Source organism: Schistocerca gregaria, chromosome 2 (assembly GCF_023897955.1).
Source record: "Schistocerca gregaria isolate iqSchGreg1 chromosome 2, iqSchGreg1.2, whole genome shotgun sequence".
In the NCBI taxonomy this organism is placed as follows: Eukaryota; Metazoa; Arthropoda; class Insecta; order Orthoptera; family Acrididae; genus Schistocerca; species Schistocerca gregaria.
In genome coordinates, this window is record NC_064921.1 from 769,254,121 (window position 1) to 769,272,688 (window position 18,568).

Consider the following 18,568-nt stretch of genomic DNA (forward strand, 5'->3'; position numbering starts at 1 on the left):
CAAGGATAGGGTTAATTTTAAACTCTGGCTTAACACCGAACAGAAAAAATTGTTTGGTCCCTTTATAACAGTTGGTCCTTGAGGACTGAACAAATTATGTCCAAGAACATACTCAAATCTTTTACTACAATTTTTATCACGAAGTGGTATTTTTCATTAGGTTTAATACTTGGTGGATGCAACGAAAATAATGAATGACATGAAAAAAGAAATCGATTCTAGTCAACATTTTACCTATTGCTGCTGCGAAAAATTTTCGTTCATTATATCATACCATTATTTTCTAAATAATTTCCACTTACACTAGTAACGATTTTGTGGCTTCTTGAGCTAATTATTTGTATAAAGATTTCCTTTAAATTGCTCTCTATCTGGGTTTAAAGACATTATGTGTTACAATCAGATACCGGTACAGACAACGTGAATTTTCCATTAAATTATTATGCCAGAGAAATGGTAAAACGTTATATATGCGGACTAAATACTAAAAAATTACTTAAAACTAATTACTACATTAGGATGGCTCCTCTGTCACCCGTAGTGATTCATATGGGTGAAGCAGTCGTTCCAACATGCACCAAAGCAAATCTAAATGCCAAAAAGCCTGTGCAGCACACCTATATTTTTAATTCATATTTAACACAAAAGTACCTAAATAACGGGAAATATTATTTAGCCTAGATGCTATCTCGTGTTTTACCGTTATCTAGTGTAGTTGGGTGGTTTGGAATATAAAGGAACAAAACTACAGGGTCCATCAGTACCGCAGTGCAGTACTGTTGTATTTTAGATATAATTCTGTGCGTAATATTACATTCTGTGTAGGCCCTATTGCATTCATATTTACGAGTCCTTTTTGTCATCCTGGTTAAAATAAGCAGAATTTATTAGTAAATTAGTAACCATGCTTAATAAAGGGGCGTAGAGTGACATGCCTTAAGACGTAAGTCCTTCCCCACCGTGCCACATACAGGATAGGAAGGGTTATTGTAAACAGTTTTCACAACAGCAGATGATGTTCTCGCCAACATGCGAATAACATCAGTTTCAGTGAACAAAGATGGAAAGGAATAGCGATGAGTCGAGTCGTAGGTATATGATAACTCGCTTCTGAATCTGCTCTCGCTGCGAATATGCGTTTTAAGACTAAAGGCAGTGTTTAGCATCCTTGTATGAAATTGGATAACTAGTTGACTGAGCTATTTAGGCGGTACCAGTCACGTTTATAAATTAAAAACTCACCCTCATCAGGAGCAGCACAACGATACAAACAAAGCCCATTATAGCGTCATACATCTTAGTGTTCCACATGTTCTGAAACAGGCTCTGCCACATCTCCACGAACGTGTTGCCTTGTGCCGAGATGCCCAGGACGTCTTTCACTTGTGACGTCACAATGATGAGCGCAGCCGCTGACGTGAAACCCGACGACACAGGGCCCGAAATGAAGTCGATAAGAAACCCTGAAAAATCAATAATGGTCATTCATAACGTGAGCAACAATGTCTGGCTTACTTTCTACATCTACATCTATACTCTTGCAAAATAATTGTAGAGGTCAGTGGGTACGTCTCATTGTATCAGTTATTAGGGCTATTTCCCTTGCATTCGTGTATGGGGCGTGGAAAGAATGATTCCTTAATTGCTTCTGTACGTGTTGTAATTAGTCTTATCTTGTCTTGGGTTCTCTATGGGGTTGTGGTATAGATTTGTCACCTAAAGTTAATTCTGGAAACTTCGTAAGTAGGCTTTCTTACAATAGTTTACTTCTATACTGAAGAGAGTGCCAGTTCAGTTTCTTCAGCATTTCCGTGACAGTTTCTCATGGGCCAAACAAGCCTGTGACAATTCATGCTGCCCTTGTCTGTATACGTTCAATATTCCCTGCTAGTCCTATTTGGTGCATGTCAATACACTTGAGCAATACTCGAGGATGGATCGCAAGAGTATTTTTATGCAGTCTTCTTTCTAGACTGATTGCATTTCCGTAGTATTCTGCCAATGAATCGCAGTCTGCCACCTCCTTTACCTATGACTGAGCCTATACGATCGTTCCATTTCATATCCCTACGAATATACTACTCCCAGGGAATTGTAAGAGTTGGCTGGTTCCAACTGTTACTCATTGATGCTATGGTCAAATAATACTACGTTCTTACTTTTTGCGAAGTGCACAGTTTTCCATTTATGAACGTAGAAATCAAATTGACAATCTTTGCGCTATGTGGTAACTAATCAGGATTTGAGTGAATACTTGTGCAGTTTCTTTCAGACAGAACTTATTTATAAATACCTGCATCATGTGCGAAAAGTCTGGAGTTACTCTTCGTATTGTCCGCAATGTCATTAATTTGACATCTGGTCAGGTGCCTTCGCTGTGAATAACATTACTGATTTCAAAGCCATTTTCCAGTTAATGACTATGCTTGCAGTACTTATCACCCCATAAATAAAAGTAAGCATAAAAGTGTTAAAGTCAACCGTGACACCCAAGTCCCAGCGTTCAACAATCGGAAATTGGTTTCTTGCAACTGTCCGCAGATGAGAACAATGGGCGCGACGCGAATGTGACAGCGTATGGGGTAACGTGGTCTAGACAGGGCAGTATGCGCTGTTCTAAAAGACACTTTCATGAATACGACTACGTAGAACTTGTAACTGCGGCTGACTTGAAGAGATCTATGCGACGTAAATACGTTAAATCGGTTAGTATCGTCAGTGGACTGATGCGACCGAAATAATGTCGGCGAAATTCCCATTTGTGTGTTTGCTATCAGTAACTGATAAAGCAACAATTTATCAAAACTTGTATTGCGTATGCAATTACTGATATTTGTTTTTTGTTACGATACACGTTTCGTTTTATTCAGTTGAAACATGATCAGTGGTAGGATTTTCTCGTTCGGTTCTTGCATTTAATGTGGAAGTGATGTCTGCATTCATTATTCAGCAGAATTATTTCTTTAGCAGTGGAGCTGTAAATAGTAAGATTGAACGAAACTCTGAGGTCGTATCGGGCAAACAATGATACACAAGTCTACTAACAAAATATTGTTTTCTAGACGGCCAGTAACACTGACCACAGGCAACTGTTGAGAGGAAGGAAGCGATGGCAAGGACTGTTTTCCCGCTTCCTGTCTCAAACCTCGCACGCATTCTTTTTATCTGCGTATTGTTATACCTTACTTGAAATTTAGGTTGCTGTGATGCCTCCTTCAGTGTCGAAATAAATGAATTGAAATATAAAAAAGAAACTTAAAAATTATTTTCAGTCAATTTCGTTGTTTTGATACGTGACACGTTTCCAGGTTACCTGCAGCATTTTGGCACTAAACAAGACTGTCGAATAGTCGGAATATATTTAACTGCTACAATTTCTTCAAACTGCGTTAAAAAACATGCGAAGATTCTAGTTTGAAAGATGGTCAGTTCGCTCTGCTTATACTGTATAGCCACGATTACTATAGTGGATAGTATGGGTACTATGTGAAATGTGTGACTGAATTGAAGACTTTTTGGTCGGGAGAACACAGCCGGTTATCTTGGATGGAGAGTCATCGTCATGTGTAGAGGTAACTTTGGGTGTTCTCCAGGGAAGTGTGTTGGGACCCTTGCTGTTCATGTTGTGTATTAATAACCTTGCAGATAATATTAATAGTAACATCAGGCTTCTTGCAGATGATGCAGTTATCTTTACTGTCTAAAAGAAGCTTCTTAAATATTCAGTCAGATCTTGATAAGATTTCAAGGTAGTGCAAAGATTGGCAACTTGCTTTAAATTTTCAGAAATATAAAATCGGGCACTTCTTAAACGAAAAAAACACAGTATCCTAAGACTGTAATATCAATGAGTCATCGTTGGAATTGGCCAACTCATAAAATTTCTTGTGTGTAGCACTTTGTAGGGATATGAAATGGAATGATCACATAGGCTCAATCGTGGGTAAAAAAAGTGGCAGACTTCCGTTTATTGGTAGAATAGTAGGGAAGAGTCATCAGTCAACAAAGGAGATTGCTTACAAATCACCCGTGCAACCCATCGTAAAATATTGTTCAAGTGTTTGGAACCCGTACCAAACAGGAGTAACAGGGGATATTGAACGTGTACGGAGAAGGGCAGCACGAACGGCCAGAGGTTTGTTTAATCCGTGGGAGAGTGTCATAGAGGTACTGAAGGAACTGAACTGGACGGCTTTTGAAGACGGACATAAACTTTCCCGAGAAAATCTATAAACAAAGTTTCAAGAACTAGCTTTAAATTGTGACTCTAAGAATATACGACAATCCCATGGTATCGCTCACATAGGGATCGTAAGGATAAATTTAGAATAATGACTGCACACGCAGGCGCCTTCAAACAATTTTTCTTCCAGCGTTCCATGCGTGAATGGAACAGCAAGAAACCTAAATGACTGGCAGAATGGGACATGCCCTCTGTCATGCACCTCTCAGGGGTTTGCACGGTATAGACGTAGATTCCATTGTAGTATGCATAGTTTAGACTAAATTACACTATCATACACTTAGGTTATATTGGAATATATATGAAACAAAAAATCAGTTTCAGATAAACAGCTGTCGGTAAAGTCACTACTTCTACTGATCACTGGTCAGGGATAATCCAGTTGCACTTACAAGGGTAGAGAAAATTACTCGACATCCCTCAAAATTAACTGTCGCGTGGCCCAAGGTTCTGTTTCGTTTCCTCGGCTTTTATTAGGCTTCATAAATGATTTAAATCACAAGTATTCGTGCTAGATTATAAGTCTTCACAAATGGTTTACCAAGGACAGAGGCAGTGCTTTTAGCAGATCGAGTGAAGTAGGTATGGAATATAAACTCACAGCAACAAAGGATGAGGCCAGGAAATGTTTATGCATAAATGTTTGGTTGCAAACGAAAGGAGGACCATATGCATGAATTTCAAGCTCATAAGAAACCAAATCAGAGATAACATAAACCAAAGTTAGGGACATGATTTACTAAACAATCTTCTTGAACACATTTGTTAGTATATTGTTGGATGATAATCTAAGATTGTAGAAATATATAGAGTTACTGAAAACGTTGTATTATACGTTAAGAAATCTCAGAGACTGCTGCAATACTGACAAAGTACTGTGTGCGTGTTTACAGTGTGAGTGGATCAAATATGTGTTTCTTTAAACTGCTAGTACCCGGCGGGTACCTTTCAGTCGAAATTTTAGTGTTCAACGTCGAGGTGCAGTCCCAGATCGAAACACCCTAATATGATAGGTTGAGGTGTTTATAGATACTGAATCTTTGATGATAAAAAAGACTTCGTGATTTTCCCCATTCAGTCCGAACTCCGGAAAATATAGACAGTGTGAGAAGGGCACTTCTTGCTAGTCCGAAACAATCCGCAATGTGACAGCGTTTAGCGCTGGATATTTCACGTCATTCGCTTCATCACATCAGATTTCACCAATACAAAATTATGCTCGTTTATCAGCTAAATGAGAGGGATTTAGTGCAACCCAAAGAATTTTGTGGCGTAACAGATGCCATTCTTACAGAAGAAGCAGACGTCCTACAGTAGGCTCATTTACATGTGGACGGCAATGTTAATGTACAGTACTGTTGGCACTAGCCTTCAGAGAACCCATGTGAACAACACCAAAACTTCTTTACATTTCAAAAGTAAGAGAGAGATTGTTGGTTTTGGTTTTCTTGAAGAGGGAGGGACCACAATTACTGTAACATCAGCACTCTACATCGAAACGTTAAACAACTTCCTGCAACCGAAAATGTTAAGGCATTGGGTCAACATGAGGGAAATGTGGTTTCAACAGGATGGTACCACAGCTCACATCCCGAGACCATCCATGGAAGTGGTACGATAAATGTTTCCTGGAGATGTCACTTCACCATTCGGCGATTACATTTTATGGCGTTGACTGAAGTCAGTGGTGCGTGTGAAGCCCCAGACAAGCTGTAACCTTAAAATTTCCATTCGTCAAGAAACTGAAACTGTGTCGAATGAATGTAGGAGAAAGCTGTGCAAAGTCTTAAGGAGAGGCATCAAATTGCCATCTGACAAGAAGGACGCCATCTTAATGGCATTATTTTCTGAACCTGATTAATGTATGCAGATTTCAAAAATTCTGTAAAAATATTTAACGTAAAACTTGTTTTTTATAAATAAAACAGTGGAAGTCATACCGTAGTTTAAAATATTCGTTTACTCTGTTCCGCCCTGTATACAGAACAATACACTGAGTACGGAATTAATACAGATATTGCAAAAAAAAATTTCACCCTTCAAAAGAGAACTATTGAAATATTTGTAAACGCTCTCCTCAGGGTGTGGTGTAGGGAAATATTTAAGGAATTTGAAAACATGGATCTTCCTGGGTTATATAAATACACTTGGAAGCAGTTCGCGTTATTCACTACAGTACCAGACGCCAACTTCCTGTTACCAACTACCTTCTGAAAATCACAGACGCCATGTTCTTGTGAAGCCTCTCATGAGTGTGGATGGTCGGCATTCAGTCGTCAAGATCCCTTAGCGTAAAATGCTTTGCTCCGTTGGGAGGAGGCTAAAAATGCCAGTGTCGCTAGTTTACCGGGAAAAAATTGTTCAGTCCACGCCTTGGTCTGGTTGACTAATTGTAAGATGTACTTTTAAACAAAGCGGGAAAAACTGTCTCCGTTTTGATTATGTCACAAGTCAGCTTTGGAAGCGGCAATTCAATGGACAATCCCACACTTCTGCAGCAAGAACCAAGAAAGCTATACTGATTTTTTCGACCTGACAAGTAATCATAATTAGACAGACATTCGTACATCAGAGAACTAACTGTGATTATGCTATGGGTAAAGGGTAACATGCCAACGGCCTTGGCGCTGTGGCAACACCGGTTCCCGTGAGATCACCGAAGTTAAGTGCTGCCGGGCTGGGCATATGATGTTATGTATACAAATTTGATGATGCTGGTACTGACTTTGCATTTAACATTTGTCGATGCAACTATGGGTGCAGTAGATTAGGACTTTGTTTTTATACAACAGGTATGCCTCTTCATACTTAAAGCGCACAAATACACAATTTGTCAGCAGTACTTCTCAATATGGTCTATTTATTGTTTTTAAGCTGCAGAAAATCTGCGAGTATATTTATGTTTTTTCCCATTTTTTTGCTGCAGATCTGATGATGGTCATTATAGACCGAAACCGGTAATCTGTTAACAAAAAAGTTCGTGACCATAGACATAAATTAAAGGAAACTTATTGTATGTTAGGGTGACTGTTTTATCCGCGGCAATGTCACAGCTTGTTTAACTTGAGCTGTCTTATATAATTATCTGTTGTGCAATTTTCGATCACTGATTCACTTGATCTACCTGTTCACGGCGAAGGTCACTGGGTTCAGGTCTTAATAGTATTACAGCGGTATACTTAGATCTCAACTATAATCTCACTTAATCAAAATATCCACGGCAGTACACCCGTGGATATTTTGATTATCAAATACGCCGGGAGAAAGTCAAGAATCACATAACCTCACTTAATGTACCGAAAAAAAAATAAATAAATAAATAAATAAATAATAATCACGTAACTTGATTTTTCTGAGATGGTAATTAAAGATTTATGACTACACCACATTAGTCTGACAACCGAGAGTCTTTCTTCTCGTATGAATTGAATAGCGGTGTTGTCAGGGATGGTTGAATCTGGTGCAGCTTGTACCCTCCACCATACATAGTATAAAGGCTTGTCGAGTTCATATACAGATCTTCAAAAGGAGATGAAATGAAAACGCACGGGTTGCAGTCGAGCCCAGCGTACCAGCGATCGCCCGCTGCGCTGCTTACCGAGTCCCAGAATGCCCATGACAACTTGGACGACTCCGGTGAGGAAGCCGAGCAGGATGGCGTGCTCGGGGCCCATGCCACGCACCGACTGGAACGTCAGCAGCGAGATGATGGCCGTGGGGCCCATCGGCACGTCCTTGCAGCTGCCCAGCAGCACGTACAGGAAACAGCCCATGAACGACCCGTACAGCCCGTACTGCAACAGTCGAGCGGTGCCAGATATGTAAACAAAGCAAAGCGTCCGGCTGCGCAGGACTGGCGCTGCCGCGGGAGTCTCAGCACAAAACTGCATCAACGGAGAAGACGCACCGTATATGACGTTGTCGTCTCTTCGGGAATGTAATAGGGCCTCTAAAGGAAGTTAATAATTTCTAGTGATTGATATTACCAGTTTAGAAAGGAAACACTAATAATCGGGTAAATTTACATTTTCCCAACAATAAAATGAGGTGATGGAAGAGAAAATACCGACGTCAGCAGCATGAGGGCCTTTAAATACACTGAGGTGACATAAGTCATGGGATACCTCTTAGGCCGGTCGGAGTGGCCGACAAAAAAATAAAAAGGTGTTCTAGGCTCTACAGTCTGGAACCGCGCGACCGGTACGGCCGCAGGTTCGAATCCTGCCTCGGGCATGGATGTGTGTGATGTCCTTAGGTTAGTTAGGTTTAAGTAGTTCTAAGTGCTAGGGGACTGACGACCTCAGATGTTAAGCCCCCTAGTGCTTAAGAGCCATTTGAACCATTTGATACCTCCTAATATCGCGTTAGACTTCCTTTTGCTCGGCATTGTTTACCAACTCGACGCGGCATGGACGCAACGAGTCGTTGGAAGTCCCTTGCAGAAATATTGAGCCATGCTGCCTCTATAGCCGTATATAATTGCGAAAGAGTTGCCGGTGCAAGATTTTATGCACGAACTGACCTCTCGGTTATGTCGCCTAAATGTTCGGCGGGATTCATGTCAGACGATCTGGATGACCAAATCGTTCGATTCAATTGTCCAGAATGTTCTTCAAGCCAATTGCAAATAACTGGGGCCCAGTGACATGGCGCATTGTCATCCATAAAAATTTCATAGTAGTTTGGGGATATGAAGTCCATGAATGGCTGAAAATTGTCTCGAAGTAGCCGAACATAGCCATTTCCAGTGAATGGATCGATACAACCACAGCCCACACCATCATGGAGCCACCACCAGCTTGCACAGTGCCTTGTTGACAAATGGGACCCATGGCCTCGTAGGGTCTGGGCCACACTCGAATCCTACCATCAGCTCTTACCAACTGAAATCAGGACTCATCTGACCAGCCCGCTGTTTTCCCAGTCGTCCAGGTCCCAACCGATATGGTTACGAGCCCAGGAGAAGCGCTGTAGGCGACATCGTGCTGTTAGCAAAGGCTCTAGGGTCGGTCGTCTGCTGCCATAGCCCACTGACGCCCAATTTCGCAGCACTGTCCTGACGGATTCGTTCGTCGTACGTCCCAATTGATTTCTGTGGTTGACCGTCTGGTAGCACTGACAACTCCACGCAAACGCCTCTGCTCTCGGTCGTTAAATGAAGGCCATCGAACATTGCGTTGTCCGTGGGGCTAGATAATGCACGAAATTTGATATTCTCGACACACTCTTGAAGTTGTAAATCTCGGAATACTGACTTCTCTAACTATTTTCCGAAAGTGGAATGTCCCATGCGTCTAGCTCCAACTACCATTTCGTGTTCAGGGTCTGTTAATTCCCGCAGTGCGACCAAAATCAAGTAGGAAACCTGTGCATACAAATCACCTGAGTACAAATAAGAGCTCCGCTAATGCATTGCCCTTTTATACCTTGTGTACGTTATAGTACCATCATCTGTATATGTGCATATCGTTACCCCGTAACTTTTGTCACGTGAGTGTAAATCAATGGCGATGAGTGAACGCCGGCTGGAGTGACTGAACGGTTATAGGCGCTACAGTCTGGAACCGCGCGACCAGTACGGTAGCACGTTCGAATCCTGCCTCTGCCATTGATGTGTGTGATGTCCTTAGGTTGGTTAGGTTTAAGTAGTTCTAAGTTCTAGGGGACTGATGACCTCAGAAGTTAAGTCCCATAGTGCTCAGAGCCATTTGAACCATTTGATGAGTGATCACCTGTGACGGACCGGAACTCGAAACGAGTTTTCCCACTGTGTGCACCTTGACAAGTTCGGCTAACCAAGCGTGCTTCACATCGTACCCATATTCCCAATCGTCTTGCGGGAACAATGTGAGGTGCTGCGAACAATGAGGAAAACGCTATGGCAGTAGTGCGCGACAAGTTGGGAATTTGGATCGGACGTGAAGAGTGCTCGGGTAGCCGAAGCCAAACACTCGCGTAAAGCGGGAAATCCGGCTTCGAATCCGTGTCGGGCAAATGTTTTCACTAGTCGCCATTAAATTATTTAAAGTCCTCGTGCGGTTGAAGTTCGTATTTCTCTTTCATCATGTATTTACACAGCCCCGAAATCATGGCAATGTGGTTTCTGCTTTTTCGGCCGTGTCCGAAAGAAGACTTAACGCATGTAATAGTAATAAACTGAGGTTATTTTTTTCAAATCCCGATCCACATGTCGCAACTAAACAAGATGTTTTCGTAATCATGACAAAAACTTTCGGGAGTGACACAGAAAAACAAACGTATCAATTTGAGGTAAGGACACCTGATGCAGAAACCAATAAGCCCCAAATTATCAAGCTAGGTCTGTTTCATATAACTTTATCAATGAAATACGATTAGTTCTTTGTATGATGTAACAAATTTATTTTATACATTACTGCTATCCTTGTAGGGTGGATAAAAGCGACCACTATGTGTGAGGTTTGACCAACCGAGGTGGCGAATGGTTAGCACACTGGACTCGTATTCGGGAGGGCGACGGTTCAAACCTGCGTTCGGTGATCCTGATTAAGGTTTTCCATGATTTCTCTAAAGTCACTTCAGGCAGATGCTGGGAGGTTCCTTTGAAAGGGCACGGCCGACTTCCTTCCGCATCCTTCCCTAATCCAATGGGACCGATGACCTCGCTGTTTGGTCCCGTCCCGCAAATCAACGAATCAACCATGTAGCCATGAGGTCTGGAGATAGAAAACTCCCTGTGAGTAGACTGATATAATCTGTCTTGATACAACTGTAACGCTGCAGTCTGTATATAAACGTTGAGGTTAACAGTCGATGTTATTGTACACAGTTGTGGAGTAAGCAGGATCGATTTGGTTGTTGGGTAAAACGAACGGTGACCGTAGGGAAGTTGGCGGGTATGCGCGCAACAGACTTTCAACACACACCTTGTTTCCGGAACTCTTCCTTTGGTTATGGAAGGCAGGACAAGGAGTACCACATTACAGCGATTGAAGAAGAAACAATATTTGCTCGCATAGATGAAGAGCCTTCCAAAACCCCATCGGCTGCACGTAAAACGGCCGTCGCCCACAGTGTCAAGAGATTTTATCGCATAATCTAGACACATGTACATATTTTACAACGTGTTGTTTTAAGAAAGTTGTCAGATTAGGATCTACAGTTCGAATCTATATTAAAGATTTTCTGTTCTATTCTATTCGCGTATTTAGGGAGGGGAGAGTACCTCTTCGTATGCAGCTGTTATCTTCGTAATGTTTCATACCTTATTCTCTTTATTCCTAGGCGAGAAGCACTAAGGTACAAGGGGAACTATTGCACAGACCTCCTCAAATACCGATACACAAAATTTATTCAAAACATTTTCGCGTTGGTACTATTCCAAAGATTGTTATTTAAGATCCCTGTGCGTCTTCCCTGCTACTGATTTTACTAGTTCATCCATTACTGATAGCTTCTTCGTGTTATTCCTTAATATTTAAGCGATATGTAAGGCCTCAGTTTACTAATAATTTATTAAAGATTAAATCCATGACTGCGGCTGCAAAATCTTGTCTTGTTTCGACTTTTGAGCCATTGGGGAGTGGTAGCGGCATAAAGAGTCGCATCAGAAACATTTCTGCACTGACATCACTTTCATTTTGATGTACATATGCGTCAAGATAAAGTCCACCGATGTGCTAAAGCTCCTCTTGATTCCACTTGATTCAAAGTATGAGTTAAAATGAAAATATTGCCAGTGAGAAAATATTGTGTATCTGTATGATAGTACCACTAGATTTTTAAAGTTGAGGAAAGCTTACAGTCACGTAAGAACGATGCTTTTAACCTTCAAAACATTCTTAGTGGCTGTGAATCGCACACAAAAAAGATTATCAGTAATTTTGAAATCGGATACTATCGGAATCTTTCTCTTCGTTATGGGCAGTATCTTCCAATAATCTACGCTTAAAGAGAGCTTTCACTGCTTATACCTAGAGGAAATTTTACCCAAGCGCCTCTACATTTCCTTACGATCGTGCGTCGACGACACTTTATTGTTGACGACAATGTCATCAGCGAACAGTCTTATAGTGCTGCAGATACACTGTGATTTTATACGCAGTATGTTAGGGGTATAATTGCAGATATTGTGATCGTCTGTACCTTTATATGTTCCTCTTTCAGCGTGTTAGTCGTTTTTCCTCTGCGTCTGACCGTCTTCCCACAAACATGTCACACAATTTACGACCTGATGTTCTGTGTACAGTCTTAACTGCACCACTAAGTGTACTACATCTGTCAATATAGACTAAGCGTTTTGCGTCCTTGGGCCACACTTTAACATCTGTCATGCTGCCTAGGGGAAAGTAAGCATTAATGATATACCTGCAGGTACTAACCACCTTAAAAACATACTTCTCTCAATAGATATAAATCATCAAATGGAGAAAATATTGTTCAGTTCAACATCCTCAGTCACCATTAAAAATATCTGCACTTACACCCCCTACACTGAAAACATTCAAAAATGGTTCAAATGGCTCTGAGCACTTTTGCACTTAACATCCATGGTCATCAGTCCCCTAGAACTTAGAACTACTTAAACCTAACTAACCTAAGGACAGCACACAACACCCAGTCATGACGAGGCAGAGGAAATCCCTGACCCACCGGGAATCGAACCCGGGAACCCGGGCGTGGGAAGCGAGAATGCTACCGCACGACCACGAGCTGCGGACTCTGAAAACATTAAATGTCCTATTACTCCGTCACGTGGCACACGCGATACTATTTCAATTTCTGTTGAACATTCGCTATTCAGTACAGAGTAGTGGATGCTACTGGCATATAAGCATCCGAGCGCATCAAATATGAAGGGCTCATTTCAATAGTGGTACAAGTCAATTTTTGTTCATTCTGAGTTACAGAGTCCTAAAGTTAAATTAGGGCTGAAAAATCTGCAGTTGAGATACTAGAAATATTCCAGTATGTATACTTGAATATTTGTGATATCTCAACTGCAGATTTTTCAGCGCTCATTTAACTTTAGGACTCTGTAACTCAGAATGAACAAAAATGGGCTTGTACCACTATTGAAATAAGCCCTTCAAATATGTGCTAATACTCCATATTTTGATAGCAGTACCTCGGTTACTTCAAAAATTCGTACAATATTGAACGTCTTTCGAAAATCTGGAGGGACGGAACGCACTAGACCTGTTCATCTGCGCATATTGCTTGCAAGAAATGGCGCACTGCTGAAGCCAGTAACTGTGTCGCACGAGTGGTTTGTCCTGAAACCGATTTTACTGTGTATTGTGAACTATGGATTCCATATTTCTAGATTTCCGAAAAGCACTGCAGGCTGTTAGCGAAGGTACGAGCACGTGGAATAGGTATCCAGATATGTGAATGGCTCGAAGACTCCTTTAGTGATAGAGCCCAGTACGTTGTCTTCGATGGAGATTGGTTATCACAGACAAGGGTATCGAGAGAATTGCGTCAGGGAAGTGTGATAGGACCGCTGTTCTTTTCTACATACGTAAATGATCTGGTGGACAGTGTGGGCAGCGATATGTATTTGTTTACTGATGACGCTGTGGTGTACGGGAAGGTGTCGTCGTTGAGTGGTTCTAGGAGGATACAAGATAACGCAGACAGGATTTCTAGTTGGTGTGGTGATCGGCCGCTAGCTCTAAATGTAGAAAAACGTGAGTTAATACAGATGAGTAGGCAAAACAATCACTTAATGTTCGAATACATCATTAGTAGAGTTCTTGCCACAGTCACGTTATTTAAATACTGTATGTAACGTTGCAGAGCGATGTGAAATGAAACGAGCATGTGAATATTGCGATAAGGAAGGCGAATGGTCGACTTCGCTTTACTGGGAGAATTTTGAGAAAGTATGAGACCGCATATAGGATGCTAGTGCGATCTATTCTCGAGTACTGCTCAGTTGTTTGCGATTTGCACTAGATCGGATTAAATGAAGACATTGAAGCAATTCAGAGGCGGGCTGCTATGTTTGTTACGGGTAGGTTCGAAGAACACGGAAGTATTAAGGAAATGGAAATGAAATGATCATATGGCATTGTTGGCCGGGAGGCCTAATTCGGGGAGTTTGGTTGCCGTATTGCAAGTCCTTTTTAGCTGACGCCACTTCGGCGACTTGCGAGTCAATGATGAAAGACACACAACACCCAGTCCCCCGCCGGGAATCGAACCCAGGCCCCTTGCGTGGTAGGCGGTGTAAGTAGGCAAGTAAGCTGTTTAGGTTTTTTTATTGGTAACGCCGCCGCCACGTAGCGCTCTGTATGAAAATCACTGGCTGTTCCGTGTGCAGTCTGTGGCTGGTTTGCATTGATGTCTGCCATTGTATTGTTGGGCAGCGGCAGCTGGATGCTAACAGCGCATAGCGTTGCGCAGTTGGAGGTGAGCCGCCAGCAGTGGTGGATGTGGGGAGAGAGATGGCGGAGTTTTGAAATTTGTAAGACTGGATGTCATGAACTGCTATATATATGATGACTATTAAGGTAAATACATTGTTTGTTCTCTATCAAAATCTTTCATTTGCTAACTATGCCTATCAGTAGTTAGTGCTTTCCGTAGTTTGAATCTTTTATTTAGCTGTCAGTAGTGGTGCTTGCTGTATTGCAGTAGTTCGAGTAACCAAGATTTTTGTGAGGTAAGTGATATGTGAAACGTATAGGTTAATGTTAGTCAGGGCCATTCTTTTGTAGGGATTTTTGAAAGTCAGATTGCGTTGCGCTAAAAATATTGTGTGTCAGTTTAAGCACAGTCATGTATAATTTTTCTAAGGGGACGTTTCAGCGGTAACGCTACCGCTACGCTACGGACGTGGACCGTATTGAGAAAGAAAATGTTTCAGGAACTCAAATGGGAATTCCTGCGGAGAAGGTGACGTTCTTTACGAGGAACGCTACTAAGAAAATTGAGAGAACCGGAATTGGAAGCAACTGCAGAAAGATTCTACTGGTGCTAACATACATTTCGCGTAAGGAACACGAGCATAGGGTATGATAAATTAGGTAGGGCTCGTACGGAGGCATACACTTATGAGCCAAAACATTATGACCATCTTTTTAACAGCTTGACTGCCCGTCTTTGGAAAGAAACACATCACTGATTATGCGTATCAAGGATCCGAAAGTTTGTTGGTAGGTTTGTGGAGGAATGTGAGATTAGATGTTTATGCACAAGTAATATAATTCGCGCAAATAACGCATCGCTGACTTGCGTACGCGATGAAGGCGCCCGATAGCGACCCATATAGGCCCCATAGTATTTACATCGTACGAATTTGATCGGCAAGATATCAACGTGAGTTCACTATAATGCTCCTCAAACCAATGTAGAATGGTTCTGGCTCCGAGAAATGGACAATTATACAGCTGAAAGATGACATCGCCGTCGGGGAAGACATCAAGCATGAAGGGAGGTAGATGGTTCGCAGTTGTTAGCGTGTTTTCTATTACTGCCACAGGATCCATGCTAGCGCAGGGGCATCGTACTGCTCCTAAAGGATAATACTGCTCCCACCAGCCTGCATTCGTGAAGCCCTACAAGTTTCCAGCCACCGTTCACCTACATGACGGCGTTTGTGGAAGCGATCATCGGCCTAGTGTGGCAAAAGAGCCGACACGTTTCCATAGACCGACGATCGAATCCCTATAGATGCAACTGATGATGTCGTTGGGTCAGCATGTGAACACGTGAGGGTGGTCTGCTGCGGAGCTCCATGCTCAACAATGTACGATGAACAGTGTGATTCGAAACACTTGTGCGTCCACCAGCAGTGTGATGTTTCGCCAGAGATGCCACAGATCAGCATGTATCCTGTTTTACAGAGCAGACAAGCCTCCGAACGCAAAATTTTCTGAATAGTCGTGGACGTAGAGCATTTAGCGCCTAGTGGTAGTTTCCTTGTCCTTCTACCTCTTTCCTTAGATGCTCACGACAGAAGCACGTGAACATTCGACCAGCTTCGCCGTTTTAGAGACATTCGCTCACAAGTTCTTCTTAATAATAATCTGCCCTTTGTCAATGGATTTCCTAATTTGGAGCACATATCTTCGCTAGGGTGATCCCCAGTCCGTGTCTGTTCCGCTTACATACTTTTGTTACCGCTTCTTGTGCCTGCAATTTCCCCAGGCGGCATGTAACGTCGCTGTGGGCAGTGGTCATAATGTTTTGGCTTATCAGTGTATAGGCAGCCGTTTTTCCGTCGCCTTATTTGAAATTGGTACAGGAAAGTAAATGACTAACAGCTGTGCAGAGTACCCTCCGCCACGCTCCGTACGTGTATATATGTACATGTAAATGTAGCTGTAGATGATGCTTCCAGAGAAGCCTTCTTTCCTGCAGAAACGTCCTTATGTTCGGTGTTAAGATATGCTTGAGGATACCACAACGAAAATAACTCTTTTTCCCGTCAGTCTTTCGAATTTTAATTTTCTTGGTCCACTCAAGGAAACGTTACGTGGAAACAGTTCAGCAACAAGGAGACATCCAAGAATTTGTGGGAAAGTAGCTCAGGCAACAAGACAAAAACTTCGTTGCATCAGATATACGAAAATACGGTTCGTCGTTGGGAGCAGAGTATCAATATTGGTGGGAATTATGTAGAGAAGTAGTAAAAGTTTCATTTTGTAAAAATAGAAAATTTTTCTACATCAGTTCGTCTCTATTATTTAACATCCCTTGTACACACTCAAATTTTATCGCCTTTACTGGCTATCGCTGTTATGTGGCTTTCCCTCTTTTCCTCTTTCCTTAAAATAACCTAAAAAAATGGCTCTGAGCACTATGGGGCTTAACATCTATGGTCATCATTTCCTTAGAACTTAGAACTACTTGAACCTAAGTAACCTAAGGACATCACACAACATCCAGTCATCACGAGGCAGAGAAAATCTCTGACCCCGCCGGAAATCGAACCCGGGAACCTGGGCGCGGGAAGCGAGAACGCTACCACACGACCACGAGCTGCGGACTTAAAGTAACCTAATAGGCGGCGAAAGACCTGCCAAGCGAAGAAGTCACCACGGTACAGGGATACCTGATTAGCATATACTACTACCTGTCTGATTGGGAAACGGCGAAACGCAGTGATATCGCCAGTTTTATTCGTATCACTAATTATCTACAGATCAGTCGCTGCAAGCGGAACGTTTCCTGAGCAACCAAAAGGCAGACTTCTACAACCAAGGCCTCCGCCAAGCCTTTCATCGTCGAAGAAGACGTGACGTGTTGATGGGTGAATAAGTGGACAAGGACTGATCCAGTCACCACACCTCGCCTGAGGTCCGGCGCTTACCTGTGGCGGCAAGCCGGCGACGCTGGAGTAGGCGAGCGACTGGGGGATGACGGTGAGTCCGACGGTGATGCCGGCCACCAGGTCCCCCACGGCGTCCTCGGTGGAGTAGCGCGGCAGCCACGACAGCACGGGCAGCCTCTTCAGGAGCGTCTTCCGGGAGAACGCCTTCCGCAGGCGGCTGCCCATCCTCTGCCGCAGGGTGCCCTCGTAGCCGCTGCGTGACGTCACTGTGCAAACAGCGCAACGGCGACGCGTTAAGGCTCTGAGAAACAGGCGGTACGACAACGGTACCAATTCACCTTTCACAGGAGTGATTTCACACTGGGGAGACAACAGTTGTGAGATAGCGGTATGCACATATGTAGATGGCGGTGGTATCGCGTACCCAAGTTATAAAAGGGCAGTGCATCGACGGAGCTGTCGTTTTTACTCAAGTGATTCACGTGACAATATTTCCGACTTGATTATGGCCGCACGACGGGAATTCAGAGACTTTGAACGTGGGCTGGTAGTTGTAGCTAGCTTATCTCTAGTCAAGTTATCAAAGGCATTTTCCAGGCCTATAAAACACGTATATACAAAGGCTATTCGGAAAGTAAAGCCTGATCGTCGCGAAATGGAAACCACACTCAAAATCAAAAACTTTTAGGCCTATTTGCAACAGTTAGCTACGCCATGCAGTTACTTCTCTACATAGCTGATAGTCGCCACTTCGACTTTGACATTAGTCATAGCGTGTACCAACTTACGAATACCCTTTTCATAGAAGGCAGCCGCCTGTCCTCTGCGCCACTTCTCTACGCTGGCCTGCAGTTCGTTGTTTTTGCCAAAATGTTGTCTTCATAGCCAGCGGTTCATGTGAGTGGAGATGAACGTCAGAGAGACCCAAGTCCAGACTTGATGGTGGGTGATCAAACACTTCCAATCGAAAACGGGCAGAAACGTCCTCATTGTCCCTGCTGTGTCCGGAAGAGAATATTGTCATGAGGAAGGAAATGCATGACAGTTATGTCACGTACTTGGCG

At 42.7% G+C, this 18,568-nt stretch overlaps 1 protein-coding gene across 1 annotated transcript in view; it reads right to left on the bottom strand.

Annotated features, from left to right (window-relative positions):
- Positions 1-18,568, bottom strand: part of LOC126334996 (sodium-independent sulfate anion transporter-like) — a 159,566-nt gene that overhangs the window by 38,438 nt on the left and 102,560 nt on the right. Inside the window, exons 3-5 of the mRNA XM_049997812.1 lie at positions 17,544-17,770; positions 7,842-8,037; positions 1,243-1,463 (exon numbers count right to left, since the gene is read on the bottom strand). Of these exons, the coding sequence (XP_049853769.1) occupies positions 1,243-1,463; positions 7,842-8,037; positions 17,544-17,770 (644 nt within the window). The remainder of the gene's footprint in view (positions 1-1,242; positions 1,464-7,841; positions 8,038-17,543; positions 17,771-18,568) is intronic.